Raw genomic sequence first — 23,138 nt, 5'->3', positions numbered from 1 at the left:
TTCCACTTCTGCTGGAACATGACTTCCCAACTCCTGTACTCAATGCCCCAGCTGATGAAGGCAAGCGTGCCATATGCCCTCTTAACCTTTTAGGGAACTGTGGACCTGCACGCCCAGATCCCTCAATATGTTAATGTTCCTAAGGATTTGACCATTTACAGTATAATTAATACCTAGATTCGATCGTCCAAAATGTATCACTTCGCATTTGTCCGGATTAAACTCCATCTGCCATTTCTGTGCTCAAGTCTCCAATCTATCCGGTTGTATCCTCTGACAATTCTCGGCACTATCAGCAACTCCGCCAATCTTAGTGTCATCCACAAACTTACTAATTTGACCACCCACATTTTTCTCCAGATCATTTATATATACACACACTACAAACAGAGGTCCCAGCACTGATCCCTGCGGAACTTCACGAGCTACAGATCTCCATTCAGAAAAATACCTTTCACCGCTACTCTCGGTCTTCCAAAACTAAGCCAGTTCTGTATCCATCTAGCCAGCCCACCCCAATCCCATGTGATTTTAGTTTTTGTACCAGTCTGCCATGTGTAAACTTATCAAATGCCTATCTAAAGTCCCTATAAATTAAATCCACAGCCCTTCCCTCAATTTTCTTTGTCACTTCTTCAAGAAACTCAATCAAGTTGGTGAGACATGACCCTCCCCATACAAACTATGCTGCCTGTCACTAACTAGTCCATTTTTCTCCAAATGTGCATACATCCTGTTCCTCAGTTCCAAAAGCTTCCCCACCACTGATGTCAGGCTTAATTTGCTGGATTATCCCTGGTTCCTTTCTTAAACAATAATAATTATCTTTATTGGTGTCAGACGTAGGCTTACATTAACACTGCAATGAAGTTCTGTGAAAACCCCTAGTCGCCGCACTCGGTGCCTGTTCGGGTACACTGAGGGAGAATTCAGAATGTCCAATTCACCTGACAAGCATGTTTTTCGGGGCTTTGTGGGAGGAAACCGGAGCACCTGGAGGAAACCCACGCAGACACAGTAAGAATGTGCAGACTCCACACAGAGTGACCCAAGCCAGGAATCAAACTCAGGATCTTGGTGCTGTGAAGCAACAGTGCTAACCACTATGCTACCATGCCGCCCTGAAGGAAATAACATTGGCTATTCTCCGATCCTCTGGAACATTGCCTGTGATCAAAGAGGATGTGAAGATATCTGATGGCCTCCCCTTGCCTCACGCAGTTACCTGGGATAGATCCCATCCGGCCCGGGGACTTGTCTACCTCAATGCAATTGAGCATACTCAACGGTTCCTCTTTTGATATACTGACATTCTCAAGATCGTTCACACACCTATCCCTGACCTCAACATCCTTCTCACTGATGAATACCGACACAAAGTACTCATGAAGGATTTTACCCACTTCTTGTGGTTCCATGCATAACTTCCCTCCATGGTCTTTGAATGGGCCTACTCTTTCTCCTGCTCCCTTCTTGGTTTCTAATATACGCATCAAAAAGCCTTGGGATTCTCCTTGATCATGTTTGCTAAAGACATTTCATGGCCCCTTTTCACCCTCCTAATTTCCACATTTAAGTTCCTTCCTACTTTCACTGTACTCCGAGTCACACATGCTGGTAGGTTCAACAATATACCACTGGCACCATCCAAAGCTGGTTACACATAATCAGGGGGTATGTATTTAAACTATAGTGCAAATGGACTTTCTGAATGCACCTGATACAATGCTACAGCAAGGTTTAAGACATCAAGTAAGAGAACATGGTGGCAGGATAGAGAATTGCTTAGCTAAAGTATAAAAACTGACAAGTCATGCTACAATTGTATAGAACCTTGGTAAGGCCGAACTTGGAATATTGCGCGCAATTCTGGTCGCCACACTATCAGAAGGATGTGGAGGCTTTGGAGGAGGGCGGGGGGGGGGGAGACAGAGAATGTTTCCCAGGACGTTGCCTGGTCTGGAGTGTGTTAGCTATGTGAAGAGGCTGAATAGACTCGGACTGTTTTCATTAGAAAGGCGAAGGTTGAGGAGGTGACCTTATAGAGGTCTACAAGATTATGAGGGGTATGGATAGAGTGGATGGGCAGGCACTCTTTCCCAGGGTGAAGGGGTCAGTCACCAGGGGGGCATAGGTTTAAGATCCATGGGCAAAGTTTAGAGGAGATGTGCGAGTCAGGTTTTTTTTTCCATGCAGATGGTGGAGAGTGCCTGGAACACGTTGCCAGGGGAGGTTGTGGAAGCAGATACATCAACGGCGTTCAAAAAGCATATTGACAAACACATGGATAGGATGGGTATCGAGGGATATGGCACAAAAAGTGCTGAGGGTTTTGGCAAAGATTGGTATCATGACCAGTACAGGCTTGGAGAGCCGAAGGGCCTGTTACTATGCTGTATTGTTCTTTGTTCTGAAGGAACACAGTAGGCATAAATGGGTCATTTTCAGGATGGCAGAATGTAACGAGTGAAGTGCCACAGGGATCAGTGCTGGGTCCTCAAACAATTTACAATCTATATTCATGATTCGAATACAGGTACCAAATGTATAGTTGCTAAATTTGCTGGTGACACAAAGGTGGGTAGAAAACAGTCAGAAAAAGAATAGATAAAAAGATTGGGAAAAAAGTTTTATGATGTGGGAAAATGTGAACTTGTTCACTTTGGCAAGAAAAATAGAAAAGCAGCACTGCACATTGTGGAGAGAGGTATAAAAAGGATCTGGGTGTCCTGGTACATGAAACCCAAAAATGTTAATCTGCAAGTGGTTAGGAAGGCAAATGGAATGTTGTAATTTATTGCATGGAGACCAGAATATAAAAGCAGAGCTGTTTTGCTTCAGTTGTAGAGGGTTTTTGAGAGACCACATCCAATATATTGTGTACTGTTGTGGTCTCCTTATTTACAGAAAGATATAATGATATCAAAAACAATTTAGAAAGGGTTCACTAAATTGATATCTGGGATGAAGGGGTTAGCTGAAGAGGAAAATTTGAGTCTATACACATTGGAATGTAGAAGAACGAAATATGATCTTACTGAAACATCCTGAGGGGGCTTGCTTGGGTGAATGCTGAAATGATGTTTTCCCTTGTGGGGGAAGTGTAGAACTAGGGGCACGATCTAAAAATTAGGGGCTCGATCGAACTCGTCCAACTCGGGTCGCGACGAGGCAGTTAAATCTCGCAAGAAACCTCTTAGAACATAGAACATAGAACACTACAGCGCAGTACGGGCCCTTCGGCCCTCGATGTTGCGCCGACCTGTGAAACCATCTGAAGCCTATCTGACCTACACTATTCCATTTTCATCCATATGTCTATCCAGTGACCACTTAAATGCCCTTAAAGTTGGCGAGTCTACTACTGTTGCAGGCAGGGCGTTCCACACCCCTACTACTCTCTGAGTAAAGAAACTGCCTCTGATATCTGTCCTATATCTATCACCTCTCAATTTAAAGCTATGTCCCCTCGTGTTGGTCATCACCATCTGAGGAAAAAGAATCTCACTGTCCACCCTATCTAACCCTCTGACTATCTTATATGTCTCTATTAAGTCACCTCTCAGCCTTCTCCTCTCTAACGAAAACAACCTCAATTCCCTGAGCCTTTCCTCGTAAGACCTTCCCTCCATACCAGGCAACATCCTAGTAAATCTCCTCTGAACCCTTTCCAAAGCTTCCACATCCTTCCTATAATGTGGTGACCAGAACTGCACGCAGTACTCCAGGCGCGGCCGCACCAGAGTTATGTACAGCTGCAGCATGACCTTGTGGTTCCGAAACTCAATCCCCCTGCTTATAAAGGCTAGCACACCATATGCCTTCTTAACAGCCCTATTAACCTGGGTGGCAACTTTCAGGGATTTATATATGGATGCTGGATGCCGTGTATGCCGAGATGCCAGTATGGATGCTGGATGCCGAGATCTCTCACTACCAAGAATCTTGCCATTAGCCCAGTACTCTGCATTCCTGTTACTCCTTCCAAAGTGAACCACCTCACACTTTTCCGCATTAAACTCCATCTGCCACCTCTCAGCCCAGCTCTGCAGCTTATCTATGTCCCTCTGTATCCTATAACATCCTTCAGCACTATCCACAACTCCACCGACCTTCGTGTCATCTGCAAATTTACTAACCCATCCTTCTACACCCTCTTCCAGGTCATTTATAAAAATAACAAACAGCAGTGGCCCCAAAACAGATCCTTGCGGTACACCACTAGTAACTGAACTCCAGGATGAACATTTGCCATCAACCACCACCCTCTGTCTTCTTTCAGCCAATTACTGATCCAAACCGCTAAATCACCTTCAATTCCATACTTCCTTATTTTCTGCAATAGCCTACCGTGGGGAACCTTATCAAACGCCTTACTGAAATCCATATACACCACATCAACAGCTTTACCCTGATCCACCTGTTTGGTCACCTTCTCAAAAAACTCAATAAGGTTTGTGAGACATGACCTACCCTTCACAAAACCGTGTTGAGTATCGCTAATCAACTTGTTCTTTTCAAGATGATTATAAACCCTATCTCTTATAACCTTTTCCAACATTTTACCCACAACCGAAGTAAGGCTCACAGGTCTATAATTACCAGGGTTGTCTCTACTCCCCTTCTTGAACAAGGGGACAACATTTGCTATCCTCCAGTCTTCCGGCACTATTCCTGTCGACAGAGACGACATAAAGATCAAGGACAAAGGCTCTGCAATCTCCTCCCTGGCTTCCCAGAGAATCCTAGGATAAATCCCATCTGGCCCAGGGGACTTATCTATTTTGACATTTTCCAAAATTGCTAACACCTCCTCCTTTTGAACCTCAATTCCATCTAGCCTGGTCGACTGAACCGGAGTGTTCTCCTCGACAACATTGTCTTTCTCCAGTGTAAACACTGATGAAAAATATCCATTTAACGCTTCCTATCTCCTCTGATTCCACACACAACTTTCCACTACTATCCTTGATTGGCCCTAATCTTACTCTAGTCATTCTTTTGTTCCTGTTCAAGATTTGCGACACGAAGCACGCCTTGCAAGATCTCTGGAGACTTCACAATCTGGATCCCACATTTGCATATTTAATTGAACAGTTAGCCTCATAAATATTTCTGCACTGGAGTCTCCCAAAGCCCAGGATTGAATCCCTGCTCCTGGGAGACCTCCGCCAAATGGCACCGTTTAACACTGGTCCACACAAACGTGGATCAAGCGTAACAGCCTCTGGGGTGGGACTTCCAGATCATCAGAGGCCCCCGGGTAGTTGGGCTCTGGGCAGGGTGGCACCCTAGCACTCCCGATGCCACCTGGATACCTTGGCACTGCCACAGGCACCCTGGCAATGCCACTGGGCTGAGCTCAGTGTAGGAATTGAAGATTAATGCGGCTTGGTGGGCGTTCCTCACTGGAGGCAAAAAAAAAAGAGTCCAGTTGATAGCAGGGTTGTTCAACGCCTGTTCAACACCGAGAAACACGTCACTAAACGCGCCCAAAACGAGACCTTTTTTTTTCCATTAAATTGCACCCTGAGATTTTTCAGATGGTTGTTAGTCTGTAGAATTCTCTTCCCCAGCTAGCAGTAGCAGCAGGTTTAGCTCACTGGGCCAAATTGCTGGCTTTTAAAGCAGACCAGCAGCATGGTTCGATTCCCGTACCAGCCTCCCCGGACAGGCGCCGGAATGTGGCGACTAGGGGCTTTTCACAGTAACTTCATTGAAGCCTACTCGTGACAATAAGCGATTTTCATTTCATTTCATTGAATATATTCAAGGCTGAGTTTGACAGACTTTTGATCAACAAGGAAGTCAAAGGTTATGGGGGAGCAAAGAGGTATGTGGACTTGAGGTCAAACTCAGATCAACAATCTTTGACAAGGGGTCACCTGGACTCGAAACATTAGCTCTTTTCTCTCCTTACAGATGCTGCCAGACCTGCCAAGATATTCCAGCATCCGCAGTAATTTGCTTTTATTCAGATCAACAATTACCTTATCGGATGGTGAAAGAGTGTAACAGGCTGAATGGTTTCCTGTTCCTAATTTTTGTCTCTCGTGTATTTTTAAACCAGGAAAGATTAGAAAAGGATGTCTGGACTTTCTGTTCACAAGGAACAGGAAGACAGGGGGCGGGATTCTCCATCCCGCCAGCCCTGTTTTCCGGCACAGCACAACCCCACTGGTAGTGGGATCCTCCGTTCCAGCAGCCGGCCAATGAGGTTTCCCATTGTGGCCATCCTACACTGTCGGGAAACCCGCAGGCTTGGGTCTGCTGCCAGCGAAGCGGAGGATCCCACCGATGGAGAATCCCGCAGAAGTCTCCAGAATTCTTTGTTGGTTGATGTTGTGAAATTATTTAATAAATAAACTCAATAGGAGTGTACTCTGTGAAGCGTGATTGCGCATTTATTGCCACCATCTAAGATGTAATTCTGCTCACACTTGGATTTACTATGCTTCAGTTGACATGTTTTGGGGTTGAGTGGGGGGAGGTGGCATTCAGCCTTTGTTTGAAGGTGCGGTCAGTGGGCCAGACATTAGCAATGTCATTAATATAATATATTAGCAATATCATCAAACCTGCTGACAAGTGTGGCATTGTTAGGGTTCAGTCAAAAAGTTCAGCTTTGTATTGTGAGCCCAGGATACACAAGGCCAGTCAAGAATTAAACTCAAGAGACTCATTTGTGAATATTATATATTCTTGTTCTGAAACAAACATTAATCCTTGATAAATATTTTGAAAAATGCATTGAATAGACATATCAACAATTTCTCCTACTTGCCTGCCACGGTGACCATCACAGCGTTGCTGAGTGGGGATTCGAACCATCTTGTTTTGATAGAAGTTCTATATTTGCACTGGTACAACCCTCCTTGGTTTTTATTGATAACCAGAAATGTCCCAATGTTGTCCTTTGGAAAGAGTTGACGAGGGGACAGCAGTTCACTATTTCTATAAAAGTAGATGATGCTGTTATATTCTCTGTTCAAAGTGCAGTTAACGGTGGCTGTCTCTCCTTTTAAATACACTCCAGTTGGTTGATCAAAAGATATCTCCGGCGATGTTAGTGGTTCTGTGGTTAAAGAAATGCAATCAAAAATTGGGAATAAATTTAGGTTTAAGAACATTGGAAATAAGTTAAAATCAATAACGGCTGTATTCTGTTATTAGAAAGATCAGATCAGTGACTAAAATTCCAAAAAGTGCCATTTAACATTTTGCTTCGTACAATCAGTAGAAATGTGAAAGGTTAAGAAAGATAACTCTGGGTTCTACTTTCAATATTTAGTCCTGAAATGCCATTGCCAGATAGGAGTAGAATAATTATATGCACTGATTTGATCTTTCCCAATTTTGCTAGTTCATTCAAACACAAAATGTGATTGAAAAGTGTGAATCAGTTAGAATCATGATTTTTACCTCACTTTTCAGCAGCACTGACCCACTCATCTCAAAAGTGTCCTGCTTCACAATTGTTTTCACTCGGTCTCATTGGTGCTTTAATAGAAATCTTATTTTTTCTTCCTTTCAGGTGTGATGGATGGAAAGTGTCAACAACTCATGGGTCCATCGTCTTTCTGGATCTTCTTTCCCTTCACTTTCTTCCATATTTCATAGATGTTGTCTTCTTGCTTTTCTTACGCTTTGCCCTGAGTCTTTGAAGGGCTTGTGTCCAAGACTGCCATATTTGTGTTACCAGTCGCTTTCACTTTTGTTTTCTGGCACTTTGTTGCTTGCTACCTGCAAGTGCTTTCGATACTGGTTGGCTGGTGGGATGCCGTAGTCCTCCCTGTCTTTTCATAATCATAGAATTTACAGTGCAGGAGGACATTTGGCCTATTGCACCAGCCCTTGGAAAGAGCACCCTACTTAAATCTACGCCTCCATCCTATCCTTGTAACCCCACCTAACCTTTTGGACACTAAGGGGCAATTTAGCATGGCTAATCCACCTAACCTGCACATCTTTGGACTGTTGGAGGCATCCACTCTGATCTTCCTCTCTCTGACCCTGAACAATCTTTTTCTTAACAATTTACTGCCTGAACTTTGCACCTTTACAAGCCCACTTTAATAGGTCTTAATTGAGCATGGTACTGAGCTCTCGTTTCACCTTCATTCAGCACTCACTTCTGCAGCCAGCAGCGATTTCCACTATTCACTCTCTACTTAGATCCTCTTACAATATTTTAATTGAAGATTCTATCCTTTCAATTGCTCTGCTCCACTCACTGGAACGTATTCATCTCTGACCTGACAGCATTCTGTTCTCTGAACCCTAACAATGCCACACTTGTCAGCACAGTAAGAAGTCTTACAACACCAGGTTAAAGTCCAACAGGTTTGTTTCAAACACGAGCTTTCGGAGCACGGCTCCTTCTTCAGGTGAGGAACACGTGCTCCGAAAGCTCGTGTTTGAAACAAACCTGTTGGACTTTAACCTGGTGTTGTAAGACTTCTTACTGTGCTGACAAGTGTGGCATTGTTAGGGTTCAGAGAACAGAATGCTGTCAGGTCAGAGATGAATACGTTCCAGTGAGTGGAGCAGTTGAAACAAACCTGTTGGACTTTAACCTGGTGTTGTAAGACTTCTTACTGTGCTCACCCCAGTCCAACGCCGGCATCTCCACATCATGGCTACACTTGTCAGCAGGTTTGATGATATTGCTAATATATTATATTAATGACATTGCTAATGTCTGGCCCACTGACCGCACCTTCAAACAAAGGCTGAATGCCACCTCCCCCCACTCAACCCCAAAACATGGCCTGGTCATTGAACATGTCTGCTCTTCCCTTCACAAGATCCCTTAACCACAAACAGCCTGCTTTGACCTTCTTCCCAAAATCTACAAACTGAACTGCTCGAGTAGGCCAATTGTTTCATTCAGTTCTTGCTGCACTAAACTAATTTCTTGATAATTTGGTTCTACATTCCTTCCCTTGTTCAGTATCTTCCCACCTACATTTTGATGCTGATGATGTCCTATGTCAATTTAGTTTGCTAGCTCTAATGTTTTCACTTCACCATAGATGTCCAATCTCTCTGCATCCATCAAAATGTTCTGAGGACTCTCCAAATCTTTCCTGAATTGAGGCCCAGCCGATCCTCATCCACAACCACCCTCCTCTCCACCTGGTTGAACTTGTTCTAAAATTAAACATTACGAATACACATTGTGGAGTATGTTCTTTGCTCCAGCCATATTTGGGACCCCTTCCTCATCTTTTTTAGTAAACTAATTACAATATCAATGTTATTTCCTGCTCTAGCCCTGAACTGGAACTTTGATTCTAATTTCCACCCATCGCTCAGTTTCATATGGTCAAATCCAACACCTTCCTTAACCAAGGGTTGCTCCCTCCATTCTGCTCTTCAATTATTTTGTTCCATTTCACAAAATTCTGCCCTCAACACTTCCTTCACTCACAGGAATCATGACAGGCTTTCCATTATTCTCATCTACCACCCCACCCCCCAAATCCTTGTATTAGATGGATTCTCCACTGTCATTTCTGCCAATTCGAGGGTGATGCCGCCAGAAAATGTATCCTTCCCCTTTCACTACTTGCAAGGAACTGTTCCCTACAATACTCCCCGATAGGCCCCAATCAGCCCGAACATTTCCTTCCCTTCTATTGGCATCTTTCTGTGGAGAGTATGGGAGATACAATGCTTGACCCTCTTCATCCTGCTGCACCACCCAACGTGAAATAGAAATGTGCTGGTACATCAGATACTGTATCCACTATGCAAAAAGTGATCCCCATTATATTGGGGAACTAAATGTACTTTTGCTGACAACTGTATGCAAAGCCTGCTTTCGGTTGACCCCGTTTGTCCAGTCTCCTTTTATTTTGTTTTCTACACCTTATTTCCATGCTCACCTGTGTTTTGATGAAGATTAAAGTAAGCTACAGAAAAACAGCACTCGCAGCCTTCCAGATGCAAATCTGTGTTAACAATTTCAGATTGTTATCTCTGTCCCAACGTTGTTTCATTTTCTTTGACTGGTTTTATTTATTTTCCTTATTTTTATTTGGGATGCATCAATGGCTACGTCTGCCAATCACGCCTTTACCTACTTTCTTTCTTTAATGGTATTGTGGCACATTAGTTATTCTGTTCATTAATATCCCAACCAGATCACAAACTTTCCCTTTGCTTTATCCCCTCACCTAGATTATTTAGTTGTCCCAGTTCTGATGAAATGTCATTGATCCGAAATGCTGGGCTGAATTTCCTAGGCTCAGTTTGGGAGGTAATAATGATAACAAGGGGGAGCTTGACGTTTTTCCATTGCCATGCCCAGTTGCAGGGAGACAAGGGGCTGGTTTAGCACAGGGCTAAAGAGGTGGCTTTTAAAGCAGACCAAGGCAGGCCAGCAGCACGGTTCAATTCCCATACCAGCCCCCCCGAACAGGCGCCGGAATGTGATGACGAGGAGCTTTTCATAGTAACTTCATTTGAAGTCTACTTGTGACAATAAGCGATTTTCATTTCATAAGCATTTCAGCTGCACACATGCACTCCATGGTTCATGGAAAGGCTCCCAGGCAGCAATGACTACACCCAAGGCAACAACACCATTGTGCCACTCCTACCCCAAATTGCTGGGACTTGTTGGTCTTCTCTTCAAGAACACTTACTGTTCATGCACCCTGATTCTGGATTTATTCAAGTTACAAGCAATGACCCTCTAATTGGGCAGAGAGAAGCACTATCCTTCATTGGATGGTCACGCTGGTGATGGCCTGTAAGCTGCTGCTGTTGGTAAAATGCTGCCCGGGATCCTACTACCTGCTCAGGCAAGGCTGTCTCCCACCTTTGGAACATAAATGTTTCTCTCTCCACAGATGTGATAAGACACCTTCAATTAGTTCAGCATATTCAGCTTTTATTAAAAACAATCTCTGTTCCCTTACACTCACCTGTTACCGCTAGACTCACAGTCCCACTTGGTTGTGACAGTAATTGTCTTTTTCCCATCAATATTCTGTACTGACATTGGTACCTTCCTCCTTCCTTTTGACTGGTAACAGTGAACATCCCAGTGTTATCCATTGTGAAGATTTGATGAGAGGACAGCAGTTTATTATCTCTGTAGAAGTAGATTGGATGATGATATTCTCTGTTCACTGTGCAGGTAATTGTGACCATCTCTCCCACTAGATATACCCCAGATGAATGATCAAATGCTATTCCAGGCATTGTTGGTGGATCTGTGGTAAAATGGATGAATAAAAAGCGATTAGAAGTGTAAAGTGACTTAACTACAATAATCATCGGCAGCTACATGTTGGAACTAGCCTCCCATGCTCGGTGGGCACCGCAGGGGTTGAACTGCTTTATCAATCTTGATTTTCACATCTTGGTTTGATGTTTTTTTTAACATTTCCTTTTCTTCTTTATTCTTGTGCTCCCATTGTTCTTTGGGAGCGGCCCCTTTTAATTTGCCCACCTGTTCATTTACTTTATTCTAATTAGTTGATGGGCCCAATGAAAGGTACATGTTTCAGCTAATTCTAAAATACCCGCACACTAGGAGAACTCCTCCCCTGGGGGGGGGGGGGGGGGGGGGGGTAATTCCCCGCTCTGAATCCCGATTAGACGATCCTTCAATCACCACGCAAAGCATCTGTTGATTTGGATGGGCAGAATGTCGGCTGTGCTCTTGAAGGAAATTTACTGCTTGATAAATCAGATTAAATCGGAATAAACCAGGTTTCTATTTCCAAAATCACATTTCCGTCACGATATTAGCAGAGGAGAGACGAGATCTGGCTGAAAGTGTCTCTGTGCCAATTAACAGATTATTCTGAAGGTTCAGGTATGGGGAATCAGGATCGTATTTATTATTCCCACAAATAGTTCAAGTATCAATCTTAAAACGATGGTATGGACAGGTGTTTGATGGACAGCAGAGACAATAATGGGCTTCTTTCCATGCTGATTAACTCGATGAGCTCATATCAGCATCAATCAGGGGGATTTATAATCATCACCCGAACAGGGACTTGAATCCTGGACCTTCAGATTAAAAGGCGACATTCTCACATCTTGCGGATGTCACAGGCACTGCCGATTGGCTATCGCCGTTTTTACACAAGTGATAACGTGATCGCAAATGAAATGCTATCCAATAATCTCAGCGAGAGAAAATCAAACTTACCCACGACGGTCACCCTGACCATGTCACTTGGCTCTGAGATGATCTCCCGCTCGGACACTTTATTTTTATAAGCACAGGAATAATCTTCTCTTCCGGTCCCCAACAATTTGGTTATATCAAAGGTAACTCCGGATTGCGATGGCTTCGCTCTGTCCGTTTCGATGGCGACATTTTGGCCTCTTTTGTACAGATAGAAAATGCTGCCTAAATATGGAAAGGGCGCTTCACAGGTCACCCAGACTGATTCACCTGTCACAAATTCTTGGTCCGGACGATTAGTCGATATTGTCGGTTTGAAAGGAAAAGCTGTGATATAGAGAGTAAACACACAATGTTAAATACACAACTTATTTTAACATACATCCAAACAGGTGAAAGCTACGTGGTTGTTGGGTCTGACGCTTATTTTACACTTCCGCACAGAAAGTGGACCGAATGTAAAATAATGGCCAATGTGGCATCAGCCAATCAATGTAACTCTTCCTGAAGGATCTCTGACAGTAGAGTTCCTGTCATGGCGTCAGGAAGGTTCAATGTGCCCCGATACATTATCATGGGGCGATTCTCCATTTCAGAAACTAAGGGCGCGATTCTCCGCTGCCCACGACGGGTCGGAGAATAGCGGGAGGGCGTCCCCGACATTTTTCACGCCCTCCCGCTATACTCCCCCCCCCCCCCCCCCATGGCCGCCCCACGACGCAAATCGCTGCTCGCCGTTTTTTACGGCGAACAGCGATTCTCCCCAGGCCGATGGGCCGAGTTCCCAGGCCTTTACGGCCGTTTTTACGGCAGCAAACACACCTGCTTGCTGCCGTCGTAAAAACGGCCGCAGCATGCCCGTTCTGGGCTTCCAGGGCCCCGATTGGCATAGCAGTACCACGATCGGTGCCCACCGATTGCGGGCAGTGCGTCCGTAACAGACGCACTCTTTCTCCCTCCGCTGCCCCGCAGGATCAGTCTGCGGGGCGGCCGAGGGAGATGACGGCCCCGCGCATGCGCGGGTTGGAGCCGTCCAATCCGCGCATGCGCGACTGATGTTATCGTGCGCGTCAGCCGGCGTGACGCTTGTGGCGCGGACTTAGCGACGGTCGCTAAGGTCGCGATGCCGTGCTTCACAGGGCCCCGCTGCTAGCCCCGCCCAGGGGGGGGAGAATCGGGTCCCAGGAGAGGGCGCGGAGGCTACTGTGAAACACGGCCAGTTTCACGGCAGCCTTTATGACTCGCCACATTTGCGGAGAATTGCGCCCTAAGTGTCAATGCCGGGACAGAATCAGTTGTCTTCTACAACAACAGAATTGGCGCCAGTCCCAGAGCAATTAATCAACTATTAATGAGCTAGCGCCTGGGCCATGTGGAAAAAAAGTGATTCCAAATGAAAACTGTGTCGGATTTGCCGGGTTCAGGACTGACCCGGCCAACAAGATGGCAGGATGGAGACAGCACCTCAGTTTGTGGATGCGGGGCTGAAGACCTCACTGGAGGCTGTGGAGGAGAGGCAAGCTACCCTGTACCCCAGGGTGGGAAGAAGGCTGCCATCCGTTTCCGTACACAGGGCCTGGACGCAGCTGGCAGAGGCCGTGAGGCCCCTCCGCCAGGACCGGACAGCGGTACCATAAAAAGCTGCACAACCTCCTCAAGGCAGCCAGGGTGAGTAGGCAGCACTGTGCCCTTGCACAAACCCCCGTACCACACAACCGTAACCCCGCCTCCACCCAGAGGACAATCGACTGCGCGCGCTCCCCACCCTGCAACACATGACGGCCACCATGCCCAGGTTACCTGGCCACCAGCTACCGCCAGCCCCCACTATGCTTCATGCACCAGACTGCCTAAAACTCTGCGCTTCCTGTCTCTCTCCCTCCAGGAAAAGGCGGCACACAACCGCCGGGAGGGAGAAAAGACTAGAGGGGGAACAGCTGATATGGCAACTCACCGCAGCAAAGCAGCAAGCATTGGACCCGCTTGGTGGGCCTGGAGAGAGGTCAATTGCTGAGGTGGAGGTTGGCATCAGATGAGCAAGTAAGATCCCGCTGACTTGCAGTTCCCGGTGGCACCTATGGCTCCCTCATCACGCCCCATCACCACCCGCACACCCCTCCTATCACACCTACCCCTCCCCACCACCACCACCACCCCACACCACCCCCATCGCTCCCACACCTCCCCCATTCCCACCACCACCCCTACCACCATTCAATCATGGCTGATATTTTTCTGATCCCCATTCTCCTGCCTTTTCCCCATTACCCCGATACTATTATTAATCAAGAACCTATTTTTAGAACAGTACAGCACAGAACAGGCCCTTCGGCCCTCGATGTTGTGCCAACCAATGATCACCCTACTCAAGCCCACGTATCCACCCTATACCAGTAACCCAACAACCCCCATTAACCTTATTTTTTCAGACACTAAGGGCAATTTAGCCTGGCCAATCCACCTAACCCGCACATCTTTGGACTGTGGGAGGAAACCGGAGCACCCGGAGGAAACCCACGCACACACAGGTAGGACGTGCAGACTCCGCACAGACAGTGACCCAGCCGGGAATCGAACCTGGGACCCTGGAGCTGTGAAGCATTTATGTTAACCACCATGCTACCGTGCTGCCCACCTATCTATCTCTGCCTTAAAGATACTCAGTGACTTGTCCTCCATAGCCTTCTGCGGCAAAGAGCTCCACAGATTCCCACCCCCTGGCTGAAGAAATGCTCCTCATCTTTGATTTGAAGGTTGTGTCCTCTGGTTCCAGCTTTTCCTACAAGTGGAAACATCCTCTCCACGGCCACTCTATCCAGGTCTCGCATTATTTTGTAAGTTTCAATAAGATCTCCCCTCATCCTTCTAAACTCCAATGGGTACAAACCCAGAGTCCTCAACCGTTCCTCATACGACAAACTCTTCATTCCAGGGATCATCCTCTGGACCCTTTCCAAGGCCAACACATCCTTCCTTAGATGCGAGACCCAAAACTGCTCACAATACTCCAAATTTGGTCTGGCCAGAGCCTTATACAGCTTCAGAAGTACGTCCCTGCTCTCGTATTCTAGCCTTCTCGACATGAATGCTAACATTGCATTTACCTTCCGAACTGCCGACTGAACCTGCATGTTAACCTTAAGAGAATCTTGAACAAGGACTCCCAAGTCCCTTTGTGCTTCCGATTTCCTAAGCATTTCTCCATTTAGAAAATAGTCTATGCCTCCATTCCTCCTTCCAAAGCATAACCATTCACTTTTCCACATTGTGTTCCATCTGCCACTTCTTTCCCCACTCTCCTAGCCTCTCCAAGTCCTTTTGCAGCCTCCAGCTTCCTCAATACTATCAGTCTCTCTCAGTCCACCTGCATATTGAAGTCCCCCATGATTATTGTAAAATTGGATTTTTTACATGCTTTTTCTATCTCCTGATTTATTTTCTGCCCCACATCCTGACTACTGCTATGGGGTCAGGACATAACTCCCATCAGGGTCTTTTCTACCTTTGCGATTCCTCAACTCTACCCAGAGGGATCCTATGCCTTCTGATCCTATATCGATTTAACTTCATTCCTTACTAACAATTCAACCCCGCCCTCTTTCCCCATTTGCCTGTCCTTCCGATAGGGACACAGATCTTTGTATATTTAGATCCCTGATCTCCTTTCAGCTATGTCTCTGTGATGCCCGCAACATTGTACCGGCTAATTTCAATGTGCGCAACAAGCTCATTTACCTTGTTCCGTATACTGCGCGCATTTAGGTGCAACACCCTCATTGACAACCTCCCTTCTCACACTTGTCACCTTTATTGCTCTGCCTGAGGGTGATGTTGTTCTCTTATTTTTGTTCTCTATTTCCCCTTCAGTTATGACACCTTCTAAGCTAGCGCTCACACCCCTGCCACACTACTTTACGAATCGTGCATCATGTCTTGCGGGATCACTCAGTGAGGAGGCAGGCCCTTCCAGTGTCCCTGCCCCCAACCCAAAGCGGATAACAGCGAGGAAGTGGCAACGGACAGGATGAGAGCCCTCGAACCGCAGCCAGACACACTGGAGCGCCAGTCCAGGGATTTCACTGATTTTCCATCACAGTTGTCTGAATTCTCCCAGTGAGCCAGAGAAGATAAAGCCAGAGTGCGGCACATCGAAGAGTGAGTTTGGGAATTTGAAGCTAGGTGGGAATTCGAAAGTGGGTGTGGAGGTCGTGCTTTTTATCCCTGGTAAGTGACTGGTAAGATGTTTTTCTTTTCAATTGTCTACTTTTTTTGATTTTTCCTTTTGTTTTCTTTTTTGGCATCAGGAAGGTTCAATGTCGATTGGTTTAACCAGGTCGGTCAAGGCAGCCTTGAGGAGGTGTTTATAGAATGTATCCATGATAGTTTTCTAGAACAGTATGTAATGGAACTTACGAGGGAACAAGCGGTCCAAGATCTGGTCCTTGGATCAGATCCAAGATCTGTGTAATGAGACAGGATCGATTAATGATCTCATAGTTATGGATCCTCTCGGAAGGAGCGATCACAATATGGTGGAATTTAAAATACAGATGGAGGATGAGAAGGTAAAATCAAACATTAGTGTTTTGTGCTTAAACAAAGAAGATTACAATGGAATGAGAGAAGAGCTGGCTAAGGTAGACTGGGAGCAAAGACTTCATGGTGAAACAGTTGAGGAACAGTGGAGAACCTTCCAAGCGATTTTTCACAGTGCCCAGCAAAAGTTTATACCAACAAAAAGGAAGGACGGTAGAAAGAGGGAAAATCGACCGTGGATATCCAAGGAAATAAGGGAGAGTATCAAATTGAAGGAAAAAGCATAGAGTGGCAAAGATTAGTGGGAGACTGGAGGATTGGGAAATCTTTAGGGGGCAACAGAAAGCTACTAAAAAAGCTACAAAGAGTAAAATAGATTATGAGAGTAAACTTGCTCAGAATCTAAAAACAGATAGTAAAAGTTTCTACAAGTATATAAAACAAAAAAAGAGTGGCTAAGGTAAATACTGGTCCTTTAGAGGATGAGAAGGGAGATTGGATTGGATTTGTTTATTGTCACATGTACCGAGGTACAGTGAAAAGTATTTTTCTGCAAGCAGCTCAACAGATCATTCAGTACATGGGAAGAAAAGGGAATTAAACAAAATTCAAGAAAATACATAATAGGGCAACACAAGATATACAATGTAACTACATAAGCATTGGCATCGGATGAAGCATACAGGGTGTAGTGTTAATGAGGTCAGTCAATAAGAGGGTCATTTAGGAGTCTGGTGACAGTGGGGAAGAAGCTGTTTTTAAGTCTGTTCGTGCGTGTTCTCAGACATCTAGTCATAGAACATAGAACATAGAACATTACAGCGCAGTACGGGCCCTTCGGCCCTCGATGTTGCGCCGACCTGTGAAACCATCTGAAGCCTATCTGACCTACACTATTCCATTTTCATCCATATGTCTATCCAGTGACCACTTAAATGCCCTTAAAGTTGGCGAGTCTACTACTGTTGCAGGCAGGGCGTTCCACACCCCTACTACTCTCTGAGTAAAGAAACTGCCTCTGACATCTGTCCTATATCTCTCACCCCTCAATTTAAAGCTATGTCCCCTCGTGTTGGTCATCACCATCCGAGGAAAAAGACTCTCACTGTCCACCCTATCTAACCCTCTGACTATCTTATATGTCTCTATTAAGTCACCTCTCAGCCTTCTCCTCTCTAACGAAAACAACCTCAATTCCCTGAGCCTTTCCTCGTAAGACCTTCCCTCCATACCAGGCAACATCCTAGTAAATCTCCTCTGAACCCTTTCCAAAGCTTCCACATCCTTCCTATAATGTGGTGACCAGAACTGCACGCAGTACTCCAGGTGTGGCCGCATCAGAGTTATGTACAGCAGCAGCATGACCCTGTGGTTCCGAAACTCAATCCCCCTGCTTATAAAGGCTAGCACACCATATGCCTTTTTAACAGCCCTATTAACCTGGGTGGCAACTTTCAAGGATTTATGTACCTGGATGCCGAGATCTCTCTGTTCATCTACACTACCAAGAATCTTGCCATTAGCCCAGTACTCTGCATTCCTGTTACTCCTTCCAAAGTGAACCACCTCACACTTTTCCGCATTAAACTCCATCTGCCACCTCTCAGCCCAGCTCTGCAGCTTATCTATGTCCCTCTGTATCCTATAACATCCTTCAGCACTATCCACAACTCCACCGACCTTCGTGTCATCTGCAAATTTACTAACCCATCCTTCTACACCCTCTTCCAGGTCATTTATAAAAATGACAAACAGCAGTGGCCCCAAAACAGATCCTTGCGGTACACCACTAGTAACTGAACTCCAGGATGAACATTTGCCATCACCACCACCCTCTGTCTTCTTTCAGCCAATTACTGATCCAAACCGCTAAATCACCTTCAATTCCATACTTCCTTATTTTCTGCAATAGCCTACCGTGGGAACCTTATCAAACGCCTTACTGAAATCCATATACACCACATCAACAGCTTTACCCTGATCCACCTGTTTGGTCACCTTCTCAAAAAACTCAATAAGGTTTGTGAGACATGACCTACCCTTCACAAAACCGTGTTGAGTATCGCTAATCAACTTGTTCTTTTCAAGATGATTATAAACCCTATCTCTTATAACCTTTTCCAACATTTTACCCACAACCGAAGTAAGGCTCACAGGTCTATAATTACCAGGGTTGTCTCTACTCCCCTTCTTGAACAAGGGGACAACATTTGCTATCCTCCAGTCTTCCGGCACTATTCCTGTCGACAAAGACGACATAAATATCAAGGACAAAGGATAAATCCCATCTGGCCCAGGGGACTTATCTATTTTGACATTTTCTAAAATTGCTAACACCTCCTCCTTTTGAACCTCAATTCCATCTAGCCTGGTCGACTGAACCTGAGTGTTCTCCTCGACAACATTGTCTTTCTCCAGTGTAAACACTGACGAAAAATATCCATTTAATGCTTCCCCTATCTCCTCTGATTCCACACACAACTTTCCATAGTCATTAGGGATTCAATTGTAAGGGGAGTAGACAGGCGTTTCTGTGGTCGAAAACTAGACTCCCGAATGGTATGTTGCCTTCCGGGTGCTCGGGTCAGGGATGTCTCAGATCGGCTGCAGGACATACTGAAGGGGGAGGGTGAACAGCCAGTTGTCGTGGTGCATATAGGCACCAACAATATAGGTAAAAAAAGGGATGAGGTCCTACAATAAGAATTTAGGTAGTTAGGAGGTAAGTTTAAAAAGTAGGACCTCAAAGGTAGTAATCTCAGGATTGCTACCAGTGCCACGGGACAGTCAGAGTAGAAATTCAAGAATAGTCAGAATGAATACGTGGCTTAAGAGATGGTGCAGGAAGGAGGGGTTCAGATTTTTGGGACATTGGAACTGGTTCTGGGGCGGTGGGACCATTACAAACCGGATGGTCTACACCTGGGCAGGACTGGAACCTAGGGGGTGCTTTTGCTAACACTGTTGGGGAGGTTTTAAACTAATGTGGCAGGGGGATGGGAACCAGATTAGGAAGTTAGAGGTCAGTAAAGAAGCAACTAAAGCCAGTAAGGTACGAGATAATAAACTCAATGTGATTAAGGGGAAGAGTAGACAGGGAAGAGATGATGAATGTAAAGGGACAGGTGGTCTGAGGTGTATTTGTTTTAATGCGAGAAGTGTAGCAGGTAAGGCAGACAAACTTAGGGCTTGGATCAGTACCTGGGAATATGATGTTATTGGTATTACTGAGACTTGGTTGAGGGAAGGGCAGGACTGGAAACTGAATATCCCAGGGTATAGATGCTTCAGGAGGGATAGAGAGGGTAGTCGAAGGGGGGGGGGGGGGGGAGGAGTTGCATTACTGGTCAGAGATGATATCACAGCTGTGATTAAGGAGGGCACGATGGAGGATTTGAGCACTGAGGCAATATGGATAGAGCTAAGAAATAGGAAGGGTGCAGTAACATTGTTGGGACTTTACTATAGGCCTCCCAAAAGTGAGCGTGAAGTAGATGTGCAAATATGTAGACAGATTATATAACAATTTAGGATCAAGAGGGTGGTTGTGATGGGAGATTTTAACTTCCCCAACATTGAATGGGACTCATGTAGTCTTGGAGGTGTAGATGGAGCAGAATTTGTAAGGAGCATCCAGGAGAGTTTTTTTTAAGAGCAGTATGTAAATAGTCCAACTCGGGAAGGGGCCATACTGGACATGGTATTAGGGAAAGATCCCGGCCAGTCGGTGATTACTTTGGGAATAGCGATCACAATTCCGTAAGTTTTAGAATACTCATGGACAAGGACAAGAGTGGTCCGAAAGGAAGAGTGCTAAATTGGGGAAAGGCAGAGTATAACAAAATTCGGCAGGAGCTAGGGAATGTGGATTGGGAGCAGCTGTTTAAGGGTAAATCCACATTTGAAATGTGGGAGTCTTTTAAGGAACGGTTGATTAGAGTGCAGGACAGACATGTTCCTGTGAAAATGAGAGATAGAAATGGCAAGATTAGGGAACCATGGTTGACGGGTGAAATTGTGAGACTAGCTAAGATGAAAAAGGAAGCATACATAAGATCGAGGCAACTCAAAACTGATGAAGCTTTGGAGGAATATCGGGAAAGTAGGAAGAATCTCAAACGCGCAATAAAGAGGGCTAAAAGTTGTCATGAATATCTTTGGCTAACAGGGTTAAGGAAAATCCCAAAGCCTTTTATTCGTATGTAAGGAGCAAGAGGGTAACTAGAGAAAGGATTGGCCCATTCAAAGACAATAGAGGGAATTTATGCGTGGACTCAGAGGAAATGTGTGAGATTCTTAATGAGTACTTTGCATCGGTATTCACAAAGGAAAGGGACAAGATGGATGTTGAGGCTAGGGATGGATGTTTACATACTCTAGGTCAAGTTGTCATACGGAAGGGAGAAGTTTTTGGTATTCTAAATGACATTAAGGTGGACACGTCCCCAGGACCGGATTGAATCTATCCCAGGTTGCTGAGGGAAGCGAGGGTCAAAATAGCTGGGGCCTTAACAGATATATTTGCAGCATCCTTGAGCAGGGGTGAGGTCCTGGAGGACTGGAGAATTGCTAATGTTGTCCCTTTGTTTAAGAAGGGTAGCAGGGAAAATCCAGGGAATTATAGACCTGTGAGCTTGACGTCAGTGGTAGGCAAACTGTTGGAGAAGATACTGAGGGATCGGATCTATTCACATCTGGAAGAAAATACTTATCAGTGATAGGCAGCATGGTTTTGTGCAGGGAAGGTCATGTCTTACAAACCTAATAGAATTCTTTGAGGAAGTGACAAAGTTAATTGATGAGGGAAGGGCTGTAGATGTCATATACATGGACTTTAGTAAGGCGTTTGATAAGGTTTCCCATGGCAGGTTGATGGAAATAGTGAAGTCGTATGGGGTTCAAGGTGTACTAGCTAAATGGATAAAGAACCGGCTGGGCAACAGGAGCCAGAGAGTAGTAGTGGAAGGGAGTGTCTCAAAATGGAGAAGGTGTTCCACATGGATCTGTCCTCGGACCACTGTTGTTTGTGATCTACATAAATGACCTGGAGGAAGGTATAGGTGGTCTGATTAGCAAGTTTGCAGATGATCCTAAGATTGGTGGAGTTGCAGATAGCGAGGAGGACTGTCATAGAACATAGAACAGTACAGCACAGAACAGGCCCTTCGGCCCTCGATGTTGTGCCGAGCAATGATCACCCTACTCAAACCCACGTATCCACCCTATACCCGTAACCCAACAACCCCCCCCTTAACCTTACTTTTATAGGACACTACGGGCAATTTAGCATGGCCAATCCACCTAACCCGCACATCTTTGGACTGTGGGAGGAAACCGGAGCACCCGGAGGAAACCCACGCACACACGGGGAGGACGTGCAGACTCCGCACAGACAGTGACCCAGCCGGGAATTGAACCTGGGACCCTGGAGCTGTGAAGCATTTATGCTAACCACCATGCTACCGTGCTGCCCGACTGTCAGAGAATACAACAAAATATAGATAGATTGGAGAGTTCGGCAGAGAAATGGCAGATGGAGTTCAATCCAGGCAAATGAGGAGGTGATGCATTTTGGAAGATCAAATTCAAGAGCGGACTATATGGTCAATGGAAGGGTCCTGGTGAAAATTGATGTACAGAGAGATCTTGGAGTTCAGGTCCATTGTACCCTGAAGGTGGCAACGCAGGTCGATAGAGTGGTCAAGAAGGCATATAGCATGCTTGCCTTCATCGGACAGGGTATTGAGTACAAGAGTCGGCAGGTCATGTTACAGTTGTATAGGACTTTGGTTAAGCCACATTTGGAATACTGCATGCAATTCTGGTCGCCACATTACCAGAAGGATTTGGATGCCTTGGAGAGGGTGCAGAGGAGGTTCACCAGGATGTTGCCTGGTATGGAGGGTGCTAACTATGAAGAAAGGTTGAGTAGATTAGGATTATTTTCGTTGGAAAGACGGAGGTTGAGGGGGGACCTGATTGAGGTCTACAAGATTATGAGAGGTATGGACAGGGTAGATAGCGACAAGCTTTTTCCAAGAGTGGGGGTGTCAGTTACAAGGGGTCACGATTTCAAGGTGAGAGGGGGAAAGTTTGAGGGAGATGTGCATGGAAAGTTTTTTACGCAGAGGGTGGTGGGTGCCTGGAACGCTTTACCAGCGGAGATGGTAGAGGCGGGCACGATAGCATCATTTAAGAGGCATCTAGACAGGTATATGAACGGGCGGCAACAGAGGGAAATAGACCTTGGAAAATAGGAGACAGGTTTAGATAAAGGATCTGGACTGGCGCAGGCTGGGAGGGCCGAAGGGCCTGTTCCTGTGCTGTAATTTTCTTTGTTCTTTGAAACCCACCCAAACACGGGGAGAATGTTCAAACTCCACATGGACAGTGACCCAGAGCCGAGATCGAACATTGGACCTCGGCGCCGTGCTAACCACTGAGCCAC

The 23,138-nt window shown here is 45.6% G+C and overlaps 1 protein-coding gene across 1 annotated transcript in view; it reads right to left on the bottom strand.

Annotated features, from left to right (window-relative positions):
- LOC119954010 overlaps window positions 1–23,138 on the bottom strand; it is a 188,258-nt gene that overhangs the window by 29,047 nt on the left and 136,073 nt on the right. Inside the window, exons 5-7 of the mRNA XM_038778788.1 lie at window positions 12,176–12,481; window positions 10,935–11,225; window positions 6,785–7,075 (exon numbers count right to left, since the gene is read on the bottom strand). Of these exons, the coding sequence (XP_038634716.1) occupies window positions 6,785–7,075; window positions 10,935–11,225; window positions 12,176–12,481 (888 nt within the window). The remainder of the gene's footprint in view (window positions 1–6,784; window positions 7,076–10,934; window positions 11,226–12,175; window positions 12,482–23,138) is intronic.

Source organism: Scyliorhinus canicula, chromosome 19 (genome assembly GCF_902713615.1).
Source record: "Scyliorhinus canicula chromosome 19, sScyCan1.1, whole genome shotgun sequence".
Lineage (NCBI taxonomy): Eukaryota > Metazoa > Chordata > Chondrichthyes > Carcharhiniformes > Scyliorhinidae > Scyliorhinus > Scyliorhinus canicula.
Note: the sequence above shows the minus strand (reverse complement) of the source record. Positions and strands in the feature narration are given on the sequence as shown.